General features: G+C 39.3%; 1 protein-coding gene across 6 annotated transcripts in view; it reads left to right on the top strand.

Moving 5' to 3' along the window:
- DENND1A (DENN domain containing 1A) overlaps positions 1 to 25,905 on the top strand; it is a 489,116-nt gene that overhangs the window by 161,392 nt on the left and 301,819 nt on the right. The window contains exon 1 of one of the 6 annotated variants that reach the window (XM_045790981.2): positions 3,894 to 4,040. The exons of the other annotated variants lie outside the window; for them this stretch is intronic. Within the exon in view, the coding sequence (XP_045646937.2) occupies positions 4,018 to 4,040 (23 nt within the window). The 5' untranslated portion in view covers positions 3,894 to 4,017. Of the gene's footprint in view, positions 1 to 3,893; positions 4,041 to 25,905 lie in introns of those variants that run through there. 6 annotated transcript variants of the gene reach the window in all.

Genomic DNA, 25,905 nt, shown 5'->3' on the forward strand with positions numbered 1-25,905 from the left:
ACACAGATGCCTTCATGCTTAGAAACGTCTAATCCTCTGGGGAGCCACAACTCACCAATAGTAACAAGCTGTACAGTTTTTTTAAAAAAATCACCTTTGAAGAGAAGAAAGGGAAATAAATGAAACTGCCCTCGCTCTCCTCGTGGCCTGCTGTTTGAGGACTGGGAGGCTGGACAGTTGGAAAGACAGGTGTGGCTTCTGTAGCCGCAGCCAGCCTCAGGGCTGTCTGCTGGGGGAGGAAGCTGCTTTTCTCCTCCTGGTCCTTTTCAAAGGACACCAGCCCCTAGCTCAGCCTTTCCTCAAGCCACCTGAGCCCAGCATTATGGGTAATTGAAACTTCAAGACTTCAGCTAAAAGAAATTTTTCATTTTGAGACCGAATGAGTTGGAGATTACAAGAGACCGTGATATTTTCTCGATCTGTTTTGAAAGCAGAGCATTTCCTTGTTTTAATGCTCGTGAAGCTCACTACAGAGCAACAAGTGAAACCTCCCTAGGAACTCCAGGAGTGCACTTTGGTTCTTGTAGTGTCTGTTGTCCCCCCACCATATACCACTCATCTTGCTACCTCTAGCAACTCCTGCTGATGCTTAATGTCGTTAGACCATTTTGTAGATGGGTAGACTAAGTCAGGACAGCTCACTACAGAGGATTTGGAAAGGAGGGGTAATGATCATTTGTTAGTCTTTATTTGACATACCATGGCTTACATAATTCTCATTTATTCTTATTGCAACCTTATGAAATTATCTCCATTATAGAGAAGTAGGAGTTGAGACTGAGGGAGATACAGTGACTTGCCTAAGATCTCACCAGGAGTAAGAGGAAATTTGGTTTGGAACCCCAAATCCAAGCCAAAGCTCATGCTTTCAGTGGCTTTGGGCATATTTCTAGTAACTTACTTTTGGCCCTGATTCAGAACTCAAATTTTATTTTCTTGCCAACAAAGCAGCCATTATGAGATTCAAAAGTTTTTTCATCTCTCTGCTTGTATTTAGTTAAAGGAGCCTTGATGGGTAGTTTGCCACTGCACAATCATTTCAGAGGTGAGCTGTCAAAAAGAGTTCTTAGAAATAATATGCTACAGCCCACCCTCATTTTATAAATCATGAAATTGAGACCTGAAAAGAGATTTTTGTCCCATATTCTTTAGCTGGCTAATAGCAGTCTTTTTGACCCCCCAGTCCAGAGTTTGTCCAGGGTATGGCAATGATTCTTCCAGCTCCGGAGAATAAGGCCAAGGCCACCGGGATCTAAGGCTTTTCTAGACTCAGTGACCTCCAATTAGCATCAAGGCCAGCATCATTGCAGTCTGTGGGAACTATCCAACCGTATGATTATAAAGAAAATGATCAGTTCTGTTTAAATCTGAAGCAAAGTATGTTTGAATGAAAAACCAGTAAAACCGAGCCTGCCTTCTGAAAGAGTCTTAAGAATTCCACACGAGGAACCCTTTTTTGGGAGACGGAAAACATTCTACAGGAGAAGCCAGTCGATGCTTTTTAGTGGAGTTTGAGTGTCAGCAAATTTTTTTGGACCCCCCCCCCCCCTTACCCCAAGCCAACCACTTTCCTATAACAGCAACAACAAGCAGAAGGCATTTATTTGAGCCTTATCTTTCCTTTTCACTGGGCAGGAGGTAGAAAGGAAAATAACTCAGTATGCTTCACACCTAAAATTGCCCTTTGGATCTAAGCTGCACTCTTATTTTAAGAGCAAGTTAGATTTGTGAATACAAAGAGGAGTCTGAATTTAGGTTGTCTGGCCCTTCCAGTGATCAGTTTAGAAGCAGTGGGAAGCCTAGCATTTGTCCCTCATGGAGAAGCTCCAGGAGACTGAGGTAATTGTGTACCTCTTTACATCATGTCAAACAGAAAAATCATTATGCCATCTAACGTTTGAAGATCCTAGAATTCTCATAATCAATTATGAGCCACTTATTTTTAGGATGTCATTTTAAGAGATTATGAAGATATACTTTCTCGTTAGAAGAATTTAGAAAACTTAAGAGAAGCGATCTAACATCCCACGACTCTCATAGTGACTTGAGGAGTTTTCTTCGTTGAATGGGATCATGCTGTAGGTAGAGTTTTGTATCTAGCCTTTTCACTTAGTATAGTGTAAGCATCTTTGCATATCATTAATATTCTTTCCTGAGAATGTTTTTGACTATGTACTTTGTGTGAGATTGATTTAAAAGGGAAGAAAGCTCTTAGGAAAATCTGAGAAAGTATTTTTTGCTGAGACTTAGCTTCTTTTAAAAAATGCATTTGCTGGAGTGACTTTGTCATTTGGCTAATTACTTTCGTAATTTTGTTAAAAAAACAAACAAACCCACAAAAAACCGAAACCCCTCAACTACTTTTTATCTTAACGTGTGAGCTATTACTAGATTCTTGACAAGGAGGAATAGTTATTAACTTCTGAAAACAATGAACATAAAATATGGAAATAGTATCCAAAGTCTTCATTAAATCAAGTGGTAAATAAAGTACTTAGTTTACTTTTCCTCTCCATATTTCACTTTGTACATTTACATCTTTAATCCTTTTCATCAAAATGAGTTGTATTGTGAATGGCAAAAACAGTAATGTAGCATAGAGGGAATACTTTAAAAGTTAGGTAGCAATATAAATTTTGAATTTTGATTAATTGCATTCTGAATGAGAACAGATTACACATATCTTAAAACTTTATGTAGAAATGTACAGAATTTTTAAACATTGTAGGTAAAATTCTGTCTTACAGTATGCAGTGGAAATTGAGTAGGTTTTTATTTCTTATTCATGGGACAGGAAACTACCAGTAATCTTCAACACAACCAAGGGCAGTTGCCCTTTAACTCAGTTCACAGGTGTTAGGCTGCCACTGTGGAGATTTTTAAATCCCTTATCTATAACACAAAGCAACATTTATTATAAAATTAATTCTGAGAGGCATCATTTATGGTTTCTAATCCATTCTATTTCAAATGCCTTTGAAGTAAAGTGGGTGGAGCTTTGTATGTGGGGTTAATTGTCTCATTGTTCATTTATTCAGTCTGGTATTTTAACTAGCTCTTTATGTGTAGTAATGAGCCCAAAATGCAGCAAAAAATCCTTGGCTCTAAAAAACTTAACATTAAGGAAGAAAACTTATTTTAAACTGTGGTGGAAAACGAAGTTGGGTGAAATCTAGTGCCCTGTACTTTTTTTTGCCTGAGCTCTTAATGACTGGTTTCCTTTTTTTTTTTTTATTTTTTATTTTAGTCCCATAGGAAAGTAAGAAGTTTTGGGGGGACTAAAAAACAAAAAGCCACTGCAAACAAAAACAATTCCAAGCCAAAAGACTTAAGGAGGTATATTTGCTAGGGTTTAGTTTTCTGCTCAGTTAGAATTTTTATGGTCACCTCTGTTAAAAAAAAAAAAAACAATTCTAATTTTGGATACCAATTTTAGAGAAATTTTTAGTTTGTACTTTTTCCTTTTTTATTAGTATATGAAAGTATACTAAATGTTGCTCATCCTTGTTAAAAGATAACCAATGTTTCCTGACCACTGGAGACAATAACTTGTTTTTATATCTTTTCTTTTTTCTTTTTCTTCTTCTTCTTCTTTTTTTTTTTTTTTTTTACTTTTCATTAAAATTCCCCAGAGATTGTAATTCTAGATCTTTTTATTTGAAGAGATAGTTAACTTTCGTATAGTGGAGCTCCTCCCTGAACTCGTCCTTTCCTCACATTCAGTACTTGTCTTGTAATAGAAAGAACACTTGTGCTATATTTGATTTTTTTAAAAAATCTTAAAAATTGCCTTTATAATAAAAATGTTTTCCCTTACCCATCATTTGTCTTTGTCTCAGTTACTTCAGCGGTGGATTGATGATGATACTAATTCAGAATATTGTGGTGAAGATTAAATAAAACAGTGGAGACTTGATAAAGTTCTTTGATTATTCTATCTGCTATGTAAATGTTTAATTACAACCCTGTGCCTGCTTTTTGCAAATTGTGAGATAAAATCTGCAAATAGAAAAGTGCATGGAGTTTAACCACACACACACGTAAGTATACATAAGTATATAAATATTTATCTATATGTACACACATAAGCAAACCTAAGTACACACTAATAATTATAAAGCAAATACCTGTGTAATCACCACCTAAGAAATCTCCTGCTCCGCAGAATAATTTTTGTCACCTATATATGCATCCCTAAATAATGTGGTATAGTTTTCTCTGGTTTTGAACTCTGTATGAACTGAATTATACAATTTGGAATTGTTAAGTCTTATTTCTTTTGCCGAACGCCTGAGATTCAACCATGCTGTTGCTTATAGTTGTAGTTTGTTTTCGTTGCTCTGTAACATTCCACATTGTATGACTATACTATAATTTGTTGAAGCCTTTGACTGTAGGTGGCTGTTGGGCTGTTCCTAGTTCCTGGCTTTTATGAACATTTTCGAACAGATAGCCTGGTTTTTTGGTGTATAAACCTAGGAGATGAACAGCTATGTCATAGGATTCATTTCTCTTCAATTTTATTGCATAATGCCAAATTGCTGTCTAATGTGGCAGTGGCATTTTATGGTTCTGCCACCTGTGTGCAAGCATTGCCATAGTCACATGCTGCTACTTCTTACTCCTTGCTTAAAGAAGACAGGCAACCTGCTTTTCTTTCTCAAAGCCCATGAGATGTGGGTATTGTCCTTCACTGGCCTTATTAACTAAAGAGGCATTGCTAGGGAAAGTGGCAGCCCATGGGGAGGTGGGAGGAAAGCCGATCATCCCTGAAAGGTGAAATGAACTATGAGGTGGCATGGCCTGGGGAGCATGGTCAGGAGTGCACGCAGGGCTTGACTCCTAGTGCTGCCAGTGTGGACATGTGCTTTTGGGTGCTTCATTTATTCTTTTTGAGCCTTAATTTTCTCATATCTACTTTTTTGGTGAGGATTAGAGATAATGTAAGCAAAGATCCTGGCAGGGTAGTCGTTGGCACCTTACAACATTACACAGTGCTAGAGTTACTACTAGAAGGACAGACCAATTGGTAACATCACGTCCTTGTCAGAGGTATGATTTGTGTGGGCATGTACATAACCAAGTCTTCATGAACCTGGTCATGTCAACTTCAAAGGTGACTCTTGGTGGCCACAAGGTGGGCATTTACACACTGTTGGTAAGGGAGGGTATAAAATGGTCCAACGTTCCTAGAAAACAATTGGCAATATATATTAAAAACCCTTAAATTATTCCCACTTTTAGGAATCTGTTCTAAGGAAAACTTAGGAATATATGTACAGTACATGTATGAAGATGTTTATTGTAGCATATGGAATGAAAAATTAGAAGCCATTCATGGAGGGGGAGAGCTAAACTCTGATACAGCATTGCCATTAAAATGATGTTTTTGGTGATCCTTCAACGATACTGAACATTTAGGACATAATGTTATGCAGAAGAAGCAAGAGATGAATTATGATATGATCTGTATTTTGTAAGAAATTCATAGAAAAATGGTGGGTTGATTGGATAACAAAGTATTAACAATAAGAATAATTAGGTAATGGAATTACGGGTGTTTCTAATTTTCTTCTTTTTATGTCTATAATAAGTAGTTCTGGCAGTTTTATCTTGTCATGAACAACCCAAATATTCATTGCACCACAGTTTATGTATTTTTTAATTTGGAAAAATGATATCTACCTTCATATAGCACATGATTCCAAATATATAGAAGTTATAAACAACATGCTTTAACTACCAAAGTGATGACTGATGCTCTAGCGGGTTTGTGTCGTTCCTCCCCCACTCCCACCCCCCGCCCAATTTGTGGTATAGATTTGAGCTCTGGGAAGATCTGTGTTTTGAGCCCTGGGAAGATCTGCGTTCAAATTTTGATTCTACCACTTACTAGCTGTAGGAATGTAAGCAAGTCATATCACCCTTCTGAGCCTGTTTCCTCATCCATAAAACAGAAGATATTTCCCATGGTAGCCAGGAGGACTAAGTGAGGTTCTTGATGCTCAGCTCAAAGTCATTATTTCCGTGTGGCCTTGCAAGATTTAAAGTAACACCATCAGTCGTGAAATGCACCATTGATGTGAAAATGGCTTTTCAGGGGGGAAAAAGAGGGCTGTATTAAGGTTTCAGATTGATTTCAAGAAGCGTCTTGATTTTGAAAATGTTAAAAGTGAGTTAGAGTTCATCTTAATTGAGAAATGATCGTATTAATTTCACAGTGGGCTATTTAGCATCTGTCCTGTAGATTATAGCTGTTCTCCACTCACCTAGGTGACCTTTTAATTTCTTCAGAAATTTCTATCTTATTTGTGTAAGGGGACTAGGAACCTATTCCCAATGCGTGCCTCAAACCTGCTTTTTATGGCCTCAGGATCTCTGTCATAACCCGTTTTATTCTTTCACAAACTGAGCCCCTGGGGAGCTGTCTGCACTTTTCAGTGTGATCCAGCTGAATTCCTTCCCTTCCCCACTCGAGCCCTTTGATTTGCCAGGTTTTTGTTCATCTACCCTAAGGATGGACTGAGATCGCGGAGCTCGGCCTCTCTTGTGGTGCAAAGTGAGAATTGTTTTTAATTGGGCAGAAACATGTGGAAGGATCAGGAATATCTCAAGGGATTACAGAGAAATTCCAAATTTGTACTACTTACAGCTTGTGTTTAGAACAGGGTCTGCTGGGAATAAATGTTAGTTAGTGTGGCCTGTGACCTTAAAAACTGTTGACATGGACTTCAGCCAGAAACTAGCCACAGACCTCCTTTGTTAAACTCATTCATAGCTCCTTGAAAACTCTAGTCAGTGAAAGTTGCCAGCTCCAATCTAAGCAGAGCGCTTTTTTTTTTTTTCCCATGCTTTGGAAACAGAGGACGCCCCTTAACCAGCAAGGCTTCTTTAATAGGACTACATGGCCTTAAACGCAATTGGAATTGACAACTTCCTGGCTTGGGTTTGCCAACTGGCAGGGCTCTGAGGCCGAGGGGACAAACAGCGTTGGGGCGCTGTGTGCTTGTGTTTGTGTATGTGCGGGGGGGAGTGAACTCCAGAGCATTGCGATACCCCTTCACTTCAAAAGCCACACTCTGGCCTGAATTGGACATGTCTTCCTAGTGTTCTGGCTGGGACAATTCAGAATTATCTCTTAATATAAGGTTGGGGGGGGGGGGAAGCTGCCCTTTCTTTTCAGTGGTGTTGAGCCTAGCCTTTCCCTTCTCGCCTCAAAACCCTTGATTTAATCTTTTCATTGGTGTTGTGTTGGCTCAAATATAGAGTAAGAACTTGCAACTGAGATTGGGGAATTGTTGGTTTTGAATGGTACTCGGCACCCACCCACTCAGGAGCTTTATGCAACAAGGTTTAGTTTCTGTCAAGCTGAAGGGGCAGCCAGGATAGCTCTTCATTTTACTTATCGAGGAAACTGAGGCATGATGAAGTGAAGCAGTTTCTTATCCCCTCTTATCAAAAAGAATCCTAAGAAAAGGCCTTGCATGATTTGCTGCCTCTGTAAACCAGCATCTTAACTGAGATAAGAAACTAATATTTTCCCTCATTCTTGTCTTTAATCCAAAGACTACATTATCTGAATTTAAAGTCAGGGAGACAAATAGAATATTTTGAAAAATGAATAAGTTAATCATACTAAAAAGAGGAAGCAGCTATTCTGCTTACAGAATTTATTTATTTTAATACTATAACATGTTGATGGTGGGTAGGGAATCTATCTTAGTTATCAGCTGTCATCCCGAGATACGGTCATATCTGTCCATCTCCCTCTACTTAACCATTTGTTAAATTTTTGTTGTTGGAAAATAATATTTATTTCCAGTTATGCTGTTGAAGTTATTATTTTTATCATAAATACTCTAGTAAAGCCATCACTTCTAAAAGCTGCTGAGGGTTGGCGTGATTTCATCCAGGCATGTGTGAGGGGAAAAAAAGGAATGTCACATTGGCCTAGGAATCAATGGCACATAGGCCTTAGGAACATGGAAACTCTGGAAAGAGAAATTATATAATCTCCTAGAGGCTTTACAAGAATTTAGATGTAATTAAGAGAGAAAACCTATGAGTACCTGATCTGTGGGTGCTCCGTAAGTATTTGTTGAATGAATAAAATTGGTGAAGTAGCTTCTTTCCGAGTCCCAATTTGCCTTCCTCGGCACCCTTACCTTAGAGCATTTATTCCTCTCACAGAAGGTAGATGATGCCCTCATGCTGAGTCACCTAAAGTTCTAAAGTAAATCTTTTAGATTTAGTCAGAACTAGATTCAAGTTCTGACTTATTAGCCATGGGACAAATCAAAACACTTAGACTTTTCTGATCCTCATTTCCCACATCTATGAAATAATGAGACCTACTTTGTGAAGTTGTTAATATACAGGTAAAAATGTTATATAAAACATCTAATTTGGGACTTAGTAACAGAATTTTTTTTTTCCAGAAAGGAACTTATATTTTTCCTCATATACTTCTCTTTTCCTTCTATCAAAGGGAATCATATGAAAAGGTCTCAAATGCTTTGCTGCCTGTATGACTCTCCCTGCTCATTCAGGGAATGTAGTTACTCTGCAGACCAGCTAAGAGGGATTGAAAATGTCCCAGACTCTACATAGAAAATCTATATAGAGCCCCTTTTCACTACCAATTGAATCTTTGTCTGTGTTTAATACTTTGTACTGGAAATTTTAAATGCTGCAGATTTGTGTAGATTTTAATGCCAAAGACAGAAGTAAACATTTTTCCCCATAGACTTTCTTTTTTTTTTTTTTTTTTTTAAAGATTTTATTTATTTGATAGAGACAGCCAGCAAGAGAGGGAACAGAAGCAGGGGGAGTGGGAGAGGAAGAAGCAGGCTCCCAGCAGAGGAGCCTGATGTGGGGCTCGATCCCAGGACTCCGGGATCACGCCCTGAGCCGAAGGCAGACGCTTAACGACTGAGCCACCCAGGCGCCCCTCCCCATAGACTTTCTTGCCTTATATAGCCGTTGTGTAATATGGTGAATTAGAGTGGTATTTCACTTTGTGATATTTTATAAATATGTCAATATGGTTAATAGTTACTATTTGCACTAAATTAAAAAAAAAACTTTAGTGGACTATGGAAATTGTTTAATGGTTTTCTGTACACTGTACTAAGAACAGATTGTTAGAAAATATATTTAGGTAGATTAAATAGGTGATTAAGAAAGCCAGATTCTCCTTTTGCTTGCTTTTTGACAAAAAGGAAATGCTTGTAATCTCCGAACATTAAGCAGTACAGAGAATTATGTAGAATTCTTCGAACTTGTGTTAAGAGTTCCCCTTTGTACAGGATTTCACGATAAGTTCTCTCCTTCTTAAACACACTTAAAGGTGGTTTTTATAAGAATTAATTCTAAAACTCCTCCATAGGAGCTGATGAATCGTTGGGCTGATGAGCTGTTGGGTTTTGTAACCTTTGTATTTATTGTGTGTCTCACCCTTGGTGTTTAGTGCGAATAGCAAATTATAGGAAGCCCATTTTCTGTCTCCTACATACCTGGGGATTAAGAACGTGCTCTGGGGGCTCCTGGGTAGCGCAGTCGTTAAAGTGTCTGCCTTCAGCTCAGGGCGTGATCCCGGCGTTCCGGGATCGAGTCCCACATCGGGCTCCTCTGCTGGGAGCCTGCTTCTTCCTCTCCCACTCCCCCTGCTTGTGTTCCCTCTCTCGCTGGCTGTCTCTGTCAAATAAATAAATAAAATCTTTAAAAAAAAAAAAAAAAAGAACGTGCTCTGGACAAGGTGAAGGAGGGTGAAGAATTCTGGTGTGTAGAGAAGGGAAGATTATTTGTCAGATTTCATTTTACTGGACTGTTTTCCCCTCAGAGTTCACAAGATGAGAGCATGTCATCTTTTTTCCTAAAGATCTCCCCCTCTAATGATACCTCGTTTTCTAAACTTTCATTAATAGCTCTTTGCAGCTGAAGCAAATATTTTAGATCTTTCTTGTACTCTCCTCCAGCTGGGGTGTCTTTCACACATCAAAGGCAGATATGAGCCTCTCATTAAAAATGATAGTATGAGTTCATCATCTCAGAAGAGTAGGACCTGAAAACTTGAGCTGACTTTCAGCTACAAGTCAGATCTAAGCCGGACTGAGATTTTTCTGTGGGTTACCACATTTCTTTTCTCAATTTGTCACTCCAGATGCTGTAAAGTCTGCCTTTTCCCCTTAGTTTTATTATATCTGAAGATTATAGTTATTTGGAATAGGAAGTTAGTTGTAGAGCTTAGAAGAGATAAATGCTTGAAAATGCATTCTTAATAAGAAAATAAGGAATGCTGAAGCCTAGGAAGAAAGCCCAGGGTGTGTTTGTTCTTGTCCCTCCCTCCTCTCCTATACACGTTCTCTACTAGGCCTTCTTACTCCCTAACTGCACTGCCTGGTCTAGTATCTATAAGATATTTATTTAAAACTTCTGAAGTCAGCTCTGAAAATTCACAAATTCCTTTTTTTCCTACCTTTTGCTAATGGAAAGCAACACTGAAATTGGAGTAGTTGAACAGATTTTTTGAGAGTATGGGAGGACAACTGGTTATGTTCTTCAGATTTTATTTTTGAAAACAGTTGTAGATTGGGGTGAAGGCTGGATTGTTATATTCTAGCTGAAAGCCACATTAAATATCTTTAGCTGCTTTTATATGTGCGTGTGCGCATGCAGGTGCGCGTGCGCACACACACACACGAATGTGTTATGACAAAGTATTATGGGTTCCATCATTTGAGTAATAGCTACAGCAAATCCACATTAACTCTTTTCCGTAGTATTTACTGTCCTTACTTTGGTCAATTTCAAGCTCTGTGTTAGTATTTTCTAGCCAAAGGTGAAGGTTGTCCCCAGATAAATATTAGGATGGCTTGCCAGCCAAATCCCAGGCAACCCACTGAATTGCTCTCTTTGATGGTAGAAGGGTCCGGTTCAAGTTGCTCTGAATGGCATTTAACTATAAAACAATAGCCTTAACAAAAGTTACTGGTGTTCTTCAAATGGTTTCTGTACTAGTAGCCAGTTCTTTTGGCATTTTAGCATATGAGGCTTGTTCCATAATAATTTAGAGTGCAAGTTCAGAGCATTACGTAGCCAATGAATGGGGGCAGGGTGGGGGTGTGAGGGAGAGAAAAGTACATAGACGTATTACAAATGCATGAAGTAAAAAATGAAAAGCCAGCGAACAAAAACATCACCCCCCCAACACACACACACGCACACGCAAACCCAGAAGCTGTTGACTCGGCAGTTTTTCATTCTTTATGGCTCTAGGGACAGGTTTAAATTGAGAAAAAATTTTTTATTCTCTTGCGCTGTGTTGAACAGAAATGCAGTGTTTGATGTAATCTGGCCCAGATGTCAGCAGTGTGCAGCTTTGTGATGATTATTTATCTTCAGGTTTTTACTTTGTAAAAGGAGAATCAGCAAACAGTTGTTTAGGGTTGTAAGTTATATTTAGTGACTATTTTTGAGATCCTGTGTGTGTAACAAACATACATATAGATTAGTTTATATATGTATTAAATTTCATTTCATTTTAGCTATTAATCTTAAAATCCTCTTTAACAAATGCTGTTACGAGTCCCCTGATAAATGTTAATATGTTCAGCGCCTTTCATTCTGGGTATTGTTCCTCTTATTTCCATTTTTCATTCTTATAGGAAGTTTTCTCAGCTAAGATCATTAAACTAGTGGGCCCTTTTATATGGTCTTCGAAAGAATTTTCTCATGTAAATTTCCCGGAAGGATATTTGTGTTTTTTGGTTACAGTAATAATAGCTTAGAATGTAAATGGCAGATTTCAATAACAGTTGCCAAATGGCAGTCCATTTACGTACTTGTAATTGAGGTGTATTTGTTTTAAGAGTATTGTTTTCAAAGTATTTTCAGAGAATGGGAGTTGTTCATAATTTACACCAATCCATTGTTTGTCCCCTTTGAACTGCCCTGGATGGCTGCTAAGTCCCCCAAAGAGAATGGAGTTAGAAATTTCTTTTCAGAGGTGGGAGAGGGGGTGTCCTGTTGTCATGTAATCCTATTTTAGAGATCAAGGGATGCACACAAAAATCTTTGCTTCTGTTAACGTTTCTTCCAGACACAACTAGATTTTCTTAGTAAATTTAATTCAGACTGCTCAGTTATATGGTGAGCTGCCCTGTCAGGACCAAGTTCAATTCAAAGTTAAATTTAAAAATGTTTGAGTGTTTTCCATATTATATGCCAACAGTGATTCTAACCTAATATAATTATAATCCTAACTCAGGTAGTATTAACTACTATACTCCTTTAGCTCACCTCATTGGATTTAATGAAATTGTCCTAAAAATGATGAATAAATTGCATTGACATTCTGTAGCTTTAAGTGTCAATGTGAGGTTACTGATCTTAATCAATTAAGGCAGTCTTCATTGGCAGCAATGTAGTATATATAGAAAAGATTAGTTTTAGGATCCAGGTTCAAGTTTCATACATGTACCCCTAATAGGCCAGGTGACATCGGACCAGGTGCCTGACATGGATCATCCTCAGCTGTAAAATGAGGGAATTGAACTAGATAGTTGTCGTCATCCCTTAAAGCTCAAATATCCTGTGATTTTTTTAAAAATCATACCATCTTATTAAGTTCCAGTGAGCTCAGTAGGGCTTTATTGCTATGATTCATGTTTCCTGGATGATTTTTTCCCTTATTCCCGTGAATGTGTTTGAGATGCGTGATCAGAGGGATTATAGAAGTTTTAGTACAGTCTTGTGAATGCATGGCAGTATTTAAACATTTTTTAAAAATTGCATTTGGTTATTAGCATTTTTGTCACTTTTAGATGGAAAACAGTAAATATGCGACCTCATCCATTTTTTTGAAGTAGGTAGGGACAGTGACTCTACGCGGTTGTCATCTTTTTCCCCTGACAGCTCTGCCTGGGGAAACAAAGACAGACAGCAAGGGACTTTTTCCTTGCAACATGATAACATGACCTAGCCTGGAACCCTGATGTAGTAAGAGAAGAACCTTTGGATTAGGACAGCAAAGACCTTTGATCTTGACTCTGCTTAGACTTATGGGCTGTATGACTTTGGGTAAGATGCTGGCTTTTTTCTTCCCTCTGTAAAATGGAAATGATCGTATTAGCTCTTCCAAACTCAGAGTGTGTCTCTTGTAGGTCATCTGTTCGCAAACACTTCTGAAGACCTTTTTTTTTTTTCATTTGTTTGTGCTTTTAGCCTCAATTAAGACAAAATTGCTATTAGTGTGTATAATTATTGTGAGGAATTTTGCTTCTCATCAGAAGTGCATTTCTAGATAGTACCTATAGAGAAGGTGCAGTCTAACTGTCTTCAGTAATTTTTCTAAAAAGGTAGATGGTGCTTTGGCAATTCTGAATTCTTGGTTAATAATAAAAACTTCCTAAAAGGAAATACATCTCAACACGTACTATTTTGAAAGGATAATTTCTAGATGTTCAGGTGAATACTGAGCGCTATGTATGTAGTGAGGGTAATATGAGGAAATCATGAAGCTGGCTTCTTTGGAAATTTAAAAATCCTAGGAGCATCATAAAGCTTCTGGAAGTGAGCACTGTGGTATAGTGGGAAGAGCAGGAGCTTTGGGATAAGACAGGTTTGGGTTCAGCTCCCCACTTGCCAGCTTATGATCTTTGTTATCTAAATTGAAACGATTTTTCCCCCATGTCTGAAATTCAGACATAAGGATTTGCCTCAAGGTGGTGGTGTTTGAGACAGTATTTGCAAATCAGCAGGGTGCCTGGTAAATAGTAGGGACTCTGAAGGGTCATTATGCACTCCTCTTCGGATGGACAGGTTTAGAGCATTTAGAAGTGATCATAGTAGAAAATGGAGTATTTTGATGTTCATCAACTGGTTAATACTCAGGAGGTCACTGAGCCTTTAGATGTCTGTGTCCTTTGATTTGTTCCTTGATCCTCTTGGGGTGGGGGGAGCCCAGAATATAAACTCAGAAGGTTCAAGTCCCAGCTTTTTTGATTTGTTTTGTTTTGTTTGGTTTTGTTTTTTGTTTTTTTGTTTTTAAATCTACATCTCCATAAGCATGTCTTCACTCTTCTGGGCTTCTTTTCCCCATCTATATAATGAGGACAGTCATAAGTCCTTCAAAGGATTGTTATGAGTATCAAAAAATAACATGATGCTACTTGGTAGTATTGATCCCTGTACAAGTTTTACCGGGTGACCAACTGGAACTCTAATATGGCTTTTAATTTTTATTATTTTTGAAATTTTCCGCTCTTGGGAAATGTGTTAATATGGAGAACGAGACAGGAATTTGCCATGGTAGAAGCCATTTGTTCAGGGAGCTGAGTGTCGGTACATTCACATACATTATCCCATTCAGTCTTCACAACAGTCCGGCCAGGGAGACGTTGTTTTCATTTTATGGAAAAAGAAAAGGAGCCTTGGACATTAGTTATTAGCTAATAAGTTAATATTAGTTATTAACTAATATTGTCATCTGATTCTAAAACCCATATGCTTTCCACTCTTTTCTGCTGCCCCTCCCATACTTTCTGCCTTGTCTAACTTAGCTTAAGGAGACAATTACTGGGTGTCTATAGTTCTGGATATTCCACTGTAGGCACTGGGGATGCAGCAATAGAAGACGTACATATTCCCCATCTTCACATGACCCACGAGTCTAAAGGCAGATGAATAACTAAACAATCAGTTGTAATATTGAACCCTTCTAAGAAGAGCACAGGATATTAGCTAACTGTGTAAATGGTTAGTCATCTGTATATTTTAAACAATTTCCCCTGAAGAGTTGACTTCTGTTGATTTCAGGTATCACATTATAATCTTATATTACAGTCTTGAAGTAGTTCTGGTTTTTGAGTGAATGTAATGTCCTTTATTTCCATAACTTAAAAAAACTTGCTAAAATATGCATAAAAATTCAATAACAGCTCATATTTATTAAATACTTACTATTTGCTGAATGCTTTCCATGTGCTTTCCATTTCTCATTTAATCCTCACAATGACCTTAGGAGAGGGCACTGTGGTCCCCATTGTATAGATGAAGAAACTGAGGATTGGAGAGATGAAGTGGCTTGCCTAAAGTGATACAACTAAAAAATGACAGGATTCTTCTGATTCCAGAGCCTGCATTTCTAAACAGATTCGATCAAGTAAGTGCATTAGAGAAGTAAAATTTATTCCTTTTTTCAAAATTAAGAGATACTATGACTTTTTAATTATTTTTCAATTTTCAGTTTGCATACAATAAAATTCAGTTTTGTAATGTTCAGTTTTGAATTTTGATAGAAGCGTGGTCCTATATCTACTACTGCAACCAAGATAAGGACAGTTCCATAACTCTCCCCAAATTTCCTTGTGCTGCTGGTTGTAGCCAAACCCTCCTCCTGTTGCTAACTAGCCCCTGACAATGACTGGTCTGTTCTCCATCCCGAGTTTTGCCTTTTCTGAAGTGCCATTATAATGTAATCATATCTGTTTCTTTGGGGGACTGGTTTCTTTCACACAGCAAAATGCTTTTGAGATCCATCTGTGTTGTATGTATCAATGACTCATTCCTTTATATTGTGGAGTAGGTATTCTGTCGTATACATGCAACCACAGCTTGTTTATCCCTTCATTATTGTAGGACATTTGGGTTGTTTCTAGTTTTTGTGATTATGAGTAAGACTGTTGTAAACATTTGCATACAGATTTTTGTGTAAACACAAGTTTTTGTCTCTGGTAAATATCTGGGAGTGGGATCTCTGGGTCATATGCTGGGTATACATTCAATTTGGCAGGAAACTGCCAAACTGTTTCCCAAAATGGCTGTATCATTTTGCATTTCTGTCAGCAATGTATGAGAGTTCTAGTTGCTCCACGTCTTCACCAGCATTTGGTAATGTCACCATTTTCATAGTTTTTATTCTGTTAGATGTTAGTGGGATCTGATGTTTCAACTCAGGAAACTTCATTTCCTTAATGACTAGTGATTTTTAGCATCAGTTCATGGCCTATCTGCCATCTGTGTTTCATCTTTGGTAGTGTCTATTCAGATCTTTTACCCATTCAAAAAAATTGGTTTGTTCATTTATTGTTGAGTTTTAAGAGTTTTTTTTTAAAGATTTGTTTACTTATTTGAGAGCGAGCATGAGCCGGGGGTGGGGGCAGAAGGGAAAGAAGCAGACTCTCTGCTGAGCATGGAGCCCCACACTGGGCATGATCTGATGATCCTGAGATCATGATCTGAGCTGAAATCCAGAGCTGGACACTCAACCAACTGAGCCACCCAGGCACACCAAGTTTTAAGAGTTTTTGAAGTATTCGTGATACAAATCCTTTGTCAGTTATGCTTTGCAGATATTTTCTCCCTGTCTATGGCTTGTCTATTCATTCTGTTAGCAGTGTTTTTTCACAAAGCAAAAGGTTATAATTTTGATAAAGTTTAATATGTTATTTATGGATCATGCTTTTAGGGTTATATCTAAGAACTGTTTACCTAACTCCAAGGCCACAACATTTTCTCCTATGTTTTCTTTTGGAAGTTTCATATTTTATATTTAGGTCTGTGATCCATTTTGAGTTAAATTTTTTTTAAGGTACGAGGTTGAAAGTTATTTTTTTCTTTGCATGTCGATGTCTAGTTGTTCCAGCACCATTTGTTGAAAAGGCCCATCTTTTCTCTATTGGTTACCTTTGCACCTTTTCCAAAAATTGATTGTATTTGGTTGGGTCTGTTTTTGGACTCCATTCTGTTTCGCTGGTCTGTGTGTCTATCAATACCATACTGTCTTGATTACTGTAGCTTTACAGTAAGTCTTGAAATCAGATAGCGTGATTCTTCTAGCTGTGTTCTTTTCAAAATTGTGCTTGCTATTCTAGTTCCTTTGCCTTACTGCATAAAATCTACTGGGATTTGGATTGAGTTGAATATATAAATCAGGTGGAGAAGTTGACATTTTAACAATTTTGAATCTTCCAATCCATGAACACGGTATATCTCTCCCATCTATTTAGGACTTCCCTAATTTCTTTGTTTGGTGTTTTGAGGTTTTCAGCATCCAACTCTTATACTTACTTTCTTAGATTTAGACCTAAATGTATCTTTCCTGTTTTTGTTGTTGTCGTTGGATTTTTTGAGGGAGGAGGTGCTAATGGTACAGTTAGAAAAATTAAATGCTAATTTTTCATTAATTTCACTCTAACTTATAACCTTTGTTTTCTGAAGGTATTTACCTATCATTTAAGGTCTTTAGCAAGTAAAAGATTGTTTCTTGGTGTTTGTTCTTTGAGTCTTCATCTGTTTGTGATCTCGTGGCCCTTATACCATTTTGTAATTATGATGTCAAAACAGATAGCCTCAAAAGATACATCTGGGAGGATCTGCAAGGGTTCTTCATACAGGTGGATAAGTTTTGAGACAGAATCCATGTTTTCTTCTTTCAGTTGGTGTCATGGGCATTTTTGAATTTCTTTTGTTTTGCTGTGCATATGAGAATACAGTTCAATTTCTTTTACCTCAAAATCTAGTCTAAAGTATGAATATTAACTCTTAGCTTGATTTAAAAGAGACTTTGTAGTATATACTCTGGAAAAAAAGAGGATGTTTTCTGGGTTTTTACTCTTTTTTTTTTTTTTAAAGATTTTATTTATTTATTTGACAGAGATAGAGACAGCCAGTGAGAGAGGGAACACAAGCAGGGGGAGTGGGAGAGGAAGAAGCAGGCTCATAGCAGAGGAGCCTGATGTGGGGCTCAATCCCGGAACTCCAGGATCACGCCCTGAGCCGAAGGCAGACACTTTAACTGCTGTGCCACCCAGGCGCCCCTGGGTTTTTACTCTTAATTGACTAAATGAGAAAAGTTTCAGGGAAAATCACAGCAGCTGTCACCTTCATTATATTTCCTTCAGTGGTTCTATACCATCTCCTGTTCATGGTTTATTGTTGTATACTATACACACTTGGCGTGCAGCTGGTAGAGAGAGGGTATCATGCCTTAATACCCCCCCCCATTTTTTAAGATTTATTTATTTGTTTGAGAGAGAGAGAGAGAATCTGAAGCAGATTCTGCATTGAGCACAAAACCTGACACGGGGCTTGATCTCACAACCCTGAGATCTAGGCCTGAGCCGAAATCAAGAGTTGGATGCTTATCTGACCGAGCCACCCAGGTGCCACCATGCCTTAATACTTTTAACATTCACCATCCAATTTAGTTCTTGGGACAATGATGTAAATTATAGATGATAGCACTGTCTTTCAGAGTGATAGTGACCTGACCAATGTTGAGTGGCTGCTCGGAGAGTATGACTCAAATACAGGCCCCCCCGACCACCAGAATCCCTGGTCTTTCCCACTCTGCTCTCCCATATAGTCTTCTTCAATTTTAATACTTCATGGAGCTGACCTTTTGGGTTATGGGAATCTTTTGAAAATCTGTTGAAAGCTCCAGGAACTATCTCCAGAAAAGTGTTTTTGGATGTTCTTCTAAAGTTTTCCAGGTTTTCTCAGACCCCCTTCTATGCTCTCTGGATCCTAGGATAAAAATCCACATTCAAGATTTCTTCTTTATGCACTGATTTATTTTTTCCAGTTATCAAGAACTACCCAACTGCTATATTCTCTCCGATGACACTTGGATGCTAATTCAGTGCTGCCTATCATGGGTGCTTGCATACGGGTAAGGGGGGGAAAGCCTGAGGCTCTACTTTCAACTCTCTCCACTTCTTTCTACTCTCTCCATTCATTTTTTTTTTTTTTCATTCGTTCATGCTCTGCGCTGGGTCCTGGGGATTTAGCTGTGAATAAAACTCTATCCCTGTCCTCAAGGGCTTCATGGTCTAGTGCACTTCGGAAATAGTCATGGTTGGAATAACTAAAGTTTGTTCAAATGATGTGGAGAGGCAGCATGGAGGAGTGGAAGAATCCTTTTGTAGTTAGCCCTGGATTAAGTTTTAGGCAAGTTATTATTAAATATTCTAGGCCGTTGTGTAAAGGGAATATTGATGATGTCACTTACCTTATATCATTTCTAAATGAGAGCTTTTTTGGTTAAAAAAAAAAAAGACTTTTTCCAAAAATTTAATACACCTAAGTCTTCAGAAGAATGCCTGTTGGAAACTAAGCCTTTAATAATGTTCAACCATTATTAGCAATTAAAACTTTTTATTCAAAATATATTTGGGGTGAGTCAATACTGTGAATTAGGACCTGTTACTAGAGATGAGTGTATGAAGAGATGTCCTAGTGCAACACAAATTTAATATTTAAGATCTGTATTTGCTAATATCCAGCAAGGTTTTACTGAAAATAGGTTTAAGTAGTGAGTAGAAGTTATATTTGGCTGTGCAGTTTTTCTTACTGGCTAAAAGCTGCATTTGGTTTTTCTTTTGTCGTTTGCTGTTTACCTGTGAGAATCCAGTTTTTAAGTGACCACATAGGTATTTCCTCAGGAGGAAAACGGTCTCAAGATTTCCATGGCATAATTTGTGACAGGATTAAGTTATGCTACCTTTGAAGTCAGTCACAGCCTGAGAGCACAAGAAGTTGTTTACAAAGGAACCCATCGATTCTCCCTCTTTCTCTGGAAGCATCCGAGCAGTGAGACTCGCACAGTCTGTTTGGCACAGTGGCCGCTCTCAGCTGGCCTGGGGCCCTCCTGCTGCTGGGCGGAGAGGGGATGCGCCAGAGTTATGCGTGTAGCTGAGCAGAGCCCGCCTGCAGGTCTGCTCTCCGCTTAACTGGGGCCTTGCAACTGTGGACTACGGCCTGCTGCTTTCGTTGCAGTATCTTTTCCTTAATATTTTCCATCTGGCCAACAATGACTTATAAAGACAGACACAAACCAGGATTTGAATTATGGGGAGTGTGATGCGAAAATGCTTCCAAATCACACTCTAGAACCTATAGTCATGGGCGGCTGCCTTTGCATACTGGAGAGAAGGAAACTTTCCTCAAGTTGGTTTGCAAAGCATTCAGTCACATCAAAGACCTGAGCCATTCAGCTTTTAAGTGTCTTAAAAGGCTTTGTAAAATCTGTCTCTGAATGTCACTGGATTTTAGCATGTAACTCACAATTACGCACTGATATTGAAACTTTCTGAGCAAAAATATAATGAGGGTCATGAGTGAGTTTCATATGCAGCTTCTAAATTTCTAGCTATATCCATCCAAAGCTTTAACAATTAGTGAGGCTTGGGACAGAATTGGTATCATTGCACCCTGAATGGCATTACAATTGCAGGGATGGTGTGCTATAAACTTAGAACTCATTGAAAATGAGATTTCAGAAATGAATAAGAGTTGCCTTTGAGTGTCGTTTTGCTAAGAAATTTCCCGAAGATGCATTTGTTAATGGCTTTTGAGCCGGATTGAAATAGTCAACAATAAAGCCAGTTTCATGTTTTTGAGCCATTAGAAACCAAATTAGAATATTAGTCTAAATTAAAACACAAGTTCACAATTTTTCACAATTTTGTATCTACTGTCCAAACACTTAAGGATAATTTGTGTATACAGCTTGATTCTTTTAGCAATTGCCAGTCGTCTTAGTCGTTTTATTCTTAGACCATCCTGTAGACTAACAAAGGTGAGCTGCTCGTCCTGTGGTCAGAAAGGGTATGGTCCGGCCTCTGTGGCCAAGCCTGGAAGGAAAGGCCGAGGAGGCCCGGCCAGGCATTTCGATGCTCAGCCCTCAAGTCCATGCTGCCACCTCCTGTCTGCATCCTAGTGTTCATTTTAAATCAACCCGGCTTTTCTTCTGAAGTTTACTCGATGAATATTTTTGCCATTTTGTGCTCCTCTGTCTTCTCTTCACTTTCTCTCTTCTTCTCCCCTCTCCTCCCCCTCACTCCAGGTGGTTAACTCTCAGTGCCAAAGTTGAAGACAGATTTGGCCTGGAGCCAGCATTGAGAATGCAGTGTTTATTTTTCAGTACCACTAAAGGATGAAATTCATACTAAAGTCTTAGGAGGAAAGTTTAGGTATGTGTGGTTTTAGAAGTTAGATACTCCACATGTGTGACCTGGACCCTCGCTCTCTTCAGTCTCCTCTGATGAGTGGTGCTTGTTTTATAGTGTGGCGCTCAGTTTCCAACTCTAAGGTTTGGGATGAGAAATGCAGGTTAATTGGAGCAGCTCAATTGACTTTAAAAATGGGAGTGAGCACTAACTGCTGAGACTACAAAGGTTAGACTAGTTCAGTGCCTTTGAGAAGAAGAAGGAAGGAAGGCAGATTTGGAATTTGCTTTTTTAACAATCAGGGCAGCAAGCAAAGACTGTACCAGAATATGGTTAGTGTTAGGTATAGTCCATTCCTTCATTCAGTAGACATTTACTGTGTTCTACACAAGGCAGCAATGCACAGGTGAGGTGTTCTTATGGGAGAATGTAGGCAAGCCAACAGTTTCAACGTGGTTAAGTGTGTGAAGAAGGAGAGCCGGGGGGGGGGGGGGCGGGGGGAGGTAGGAAGTAAAATGAGACTGACCGGGCAAGTGAGAGTGTTAACCCAGGGAGCTGGGGAGCTGGGGTGTAGGAATGGGGAATAGAAAGAGCATTACAGGCAGGTTGAATCACACAGGCAGAGGCCCAACAGCAAGGCATCACGGTTCTTCTGCCTAGTGGCAAGGCCTTTACTGTGCCCAGAGCAGAGTGCCTCCGGTGGGGAGAGCCTGAGAGCAAGGACCTCACATGCCATGTTGTGGCTTTTGGACTTAACGTAAAGTCCAAGAAGAGTGACCTGGAGAATCTTAAGGAAGGGAGTGACATAATCAGATTTGTGTGTGAGCATATCATTTTCGCTCCATTGTGGAGGAGCTGCTGTGGGTCCCAAGCCTCTCCTGACCAGTGTTAGGGCAGAAGAGTAGAGGAGGAGTTGAGGTGGGTGGGTAGTGAACAAGCGAGGAATCTTGCCATGTAAGGCAAGAGACAGGCCCTCACTTACGTACTTGGAAGGAATATCATTTGTGATCCAGAAGTCTTATAATTGAAAAGTCCTGGTTTTTATACTTGAATTTCTAGCATCTTGTCTTTTAAATGCTTATGGGATGTTTGTTGAATGAGTGAATGCCAGGTAGAGGTGGCTGATTTAGTCTTCTCATTCCATTTTGCTTAAACTCTCATTTTTTTGTGTATCCCACATGTACGCTCACAAACCACACATAAACTGGGTCGCAGCAGGAAGCCCGTCTTGGATTTTGAAACTTGCCAGTGATAAGAGCCAGTTGTAAATACTCATGGACCAAGCCATAAGAAAATGATCAAGTTAATTCTGCTAAGATGAGTCTGAAAATAGTTTGAATGTATTTTGAATAGCCCTGATAGTCAGGTGAACATTTGTACTTAGTTGCTGGGCCTAGTAAAAAGACTGTATTTTGCTGAATGAAACGATCGGAGGGGATGATTCTTCTGATCTTTTGCTAGACTGTGCTGGGTCCTCTACTTTGATGACATTTGAAGTTGCAGGCCCATTAATGAGAACACTTTAGCTGGTCTCAGACCAATCTTTCTTCCTCTTCTCTTTACCTTTGTTCATTTGCACCCCCCCCCCCCCTTAGCCCGTCAGCATGGACAGACCTTCTTCCATTAAAGAATAAGAGCAGTTCCCCTTGGAACTCAGGCCATCTGAGACAGCTGCCTCCTCTCTCCCCCAGCCCCTCTTGTTTTCTGTTTTCTTTAAGACTTAGCTGAGGGTTGGGGTGAAGAAAACCTTTTTTTCCTCTTTTGCCAATCCATTATACTGCTCTTGGGGACCTTCCCCTATTTGAATACATGGTGACTTTGAGCTACATTTTGATGTAGAAGGTCCAGTCTGTAAAGAAAAGTTCACATATTTAATTGATGATCATGGTGTGAGGGAACAGAGTAATTGAGTATATTGTTCATTTTCAGGATGGAAATTAACTTAGAGCCAGCCTTTAATTAAGAGTGACTGAGGCAGGGCAGCACAGTGAAAAGGGGGAAGGCTTTGAATCCACAGACTTGAGTTCAAGTGTTGGTTTCCTCATTGACCAGATTTGTCACTTTGGGCAAATACTTAACTGGGCTTCATTTTCCTTCTCTTTAAAATGGGATTTAATAACACCAGCGAAATCTCTGTTGTTAAAAGGATGAAGGTGAAATAAAATAATAAATATTGAGTACCAGCTCTGTTTTTGCTCTCTGGAGGGCAGTTGTCATCATGATTGTCATTCACAGCAGTGGCAGAACGGTGCCTTGTAGAGAGAATGGACCTGGGAGTCGGGACAGGGTGTCCGCCCTAACCCAGAAGCCACGTTCTAGCAGTACGTGTGATGCCAGGCAGGGTACTTGGCCTCTCAGAGTTTTAGCTTGTGCAGTGAGGGCGGTGATTCCTACCTTATAGGGCTGTGGAGACTGAGATGGTGAATGCAAAGCACTGGTACAGACCTTGGCAAGTCATGGGTACCCCAAACGTCGGCCTTCGTTGATGTCATCTGGGCTCTCCTTCGAAAACAATTTTTTTCAAAGCCCCTAGTTCCAGTTCAGTTTTGGCCTCAAATTTTGATTGCTCTTAATGTTGCTGCAACAAAAGAATGCCCAGAAAATAATCATTCCAGTGTTCCTCTGGACCTGGAATGTATGAGGAATCGAATGCAAACATATAATCCTCGATGTGAATCTTTGTAGGAGACTCTTGTTTCAACTGCCTTGAGAAATTGCACTGAGTATGGAAAGGATGTCAGAACTTTAGCCAGAGCTGCAACTATAATCACATTATTTTGCCGCTGCTCAGTGGAGCTAAGAAAGCTTAAGAGTATTACCATCTGGGCAAAGCCAACCAATGGTGAACTGTGAACTGCTTACCAACTTAACAGAAACTCTTGCTACCTCATTCATTAATTAGGCCTTTATGGCACACCTTCTCTTGGTTGCCTGGCAACCATAATAGCAGTCATTAAATTCTGTCATTTTGTATTAACCCTTTGGCCCTGGGTGGATTGGGAGCCCCCACCTTAACACTAATGCATTTTACATTAGTACATCTACCTGGGAAATCCCATTCCCTTGACACATAAGCTATAAAGAGCAAATAGCCAGAGTCCAAAAACAGAAAAATTTCCTTTTTTCCTTCACATTAGTGTATGTGCTTTTAAGGCTTTACAAAATGTATCTGTCAGGATGGAGGCCATTTCCCAATTTGCTGACAGACAGACATAACATACACCCAGCAAGATGAAAAGACTGCTAGTTTCCCAGAAAACAGGAGCTGACGGTGACTTCTGTGGGCTTATGGAGGAAGGAGCCCGTGTGAAAACCAGATGGGAGAGCTGTTAAGAGTTGTATGTTTCCAAAATTGCCTTTGTAGCTGCTTTACAAAAATTTGGACCGTGCATGCTGGAGGGATAGGGGCCATTCCAACAACACACTGCTTGGCATCTCAGAAATGGATTAGAATGGCAGGGAATAAACTATGTACTCTGGCAAAAGCTGTGAGGAAAAGGAGTAGCTAACAGGCAACCTCTAGGAGCCCATCAAGGGCTCCTGCAATGCTCCGTCCACTATTACTCGAAATTCCATACATGGAAACAAGCTGTGAAAGCCCTAAATTAAAATAGGTTTTGGAATTAAAAATGCTATATTCTCTTTTCTTGAATGGACTAAAATGATTTGGGACATGTGCGGTGTACATAAAATAATTCAGTTTCAAAGAAATATTTATTTTTCTCTTAGCAAAATGGGTTAGGTTTTGGTGTTAGGCAAACCTAGGTTCAAATCCCCGCTCCACCCAGTAGCTGTGTGATCTTGTACAGCTGGCTTGCTTTCTTCTTGAACTCGCTTTCCCTGTCTGAAGTGGGGAAAATCCTTTCTCTCACAGGACTTTTGCAGGGGTTAAATAAATTACACTGTATATATCTCTGGTCAGAACTTGGCCCATGATATGTACCCCATGCATTTTTTCAACAAACAAGTATTGGGACTACAATGGTGAGCATGACACTCTGCATTTCTGAGGAAATTTACAGCCACATTTGGTATCTGATCCCCTTTGTTCCTCAGTTTACCAGGAAGGCCCAGAGGAGGGGTTAGCTGCCAAGATTATTTGGCCAGATTTGAGAGTAGTATCTGGATCACCCGCCTAATCCAGTGGCTTCTCAATTAATTTTGTAAAAAGTAAAAAGTAGCCGCATTCATTCACTCACCAACTCAAAGTTCTTTTATCAGACTTAAAAACTAGATCACGCATTTGCATTTGTGGTTCATATGATGACAGTAAGGTGGCCCTGGCTTAAAATCATTGGTGGTGTTTATTGAGAAGTTTACCTAAAAATGTATTCCTCATGCCTCCATCCCACCAAGAATGTTCCCGATACCAAGAGCATCTGGGATTCTAAGTGGCTACTGTTTGTTAACAAAGCAGTAACTTCCCTGAAGGAGTTTTGCGAGTTGGGAGAACTCACAAAGGCAATTAATTTTGTTCTTCGGAGCAGTGCCTCCACTGCATTCGCTAGCACTTCATGCAAGCTTAAATTATAACCCAGGAGCCAGTCGTACCATGATCCAATTTGATATTTAGTTTTGATTTTATTAGTAGTTGTCTTTAATAGATGTCTTGTCATGTAGGTTTCCTGATTATTAGTAATTTAAATTGACTCTGAGAATGAAAGGAAACCGCAGGCAAGAAACTGATGGGCTGTGACCACAGCAGTCCTCCAGCTCTCACGGCAGCTGTGACGCCTCGACAACCCCTCCCCCCCACACCCCCTTTAAGGCTTTGAACAGTCTTTCGGCTAATGCTGAAAATGAGAGCTTAATACCGTTACTGTATGGGAACCTGTAAAAGCAAATGGGCATCGTAAATGTTCTTTTCCTCTTTGAAGGTAAGTGTTGTCCATGGGTCCCCTCTCTACTTGATCAGATCTAATTTGACCCAGGAGTAGCGATCTGGGAGGATGCT

Source organism: Ursus americanus, chromosome 18 (genome assembly GCF_024610735.1).
Source record: "Ursus americanus isolate L20-20 chromosome 18, mUrsAme1.1.p, whole genome shotgun sequence".
In the NCBI taxonomy this organism is placed as follows: domain Eukaryota; kingdom Metazoa; phylum Chordata; class Mammalia; order Carnivora; family Ursidae; genus Ursus; species Ursus americanus.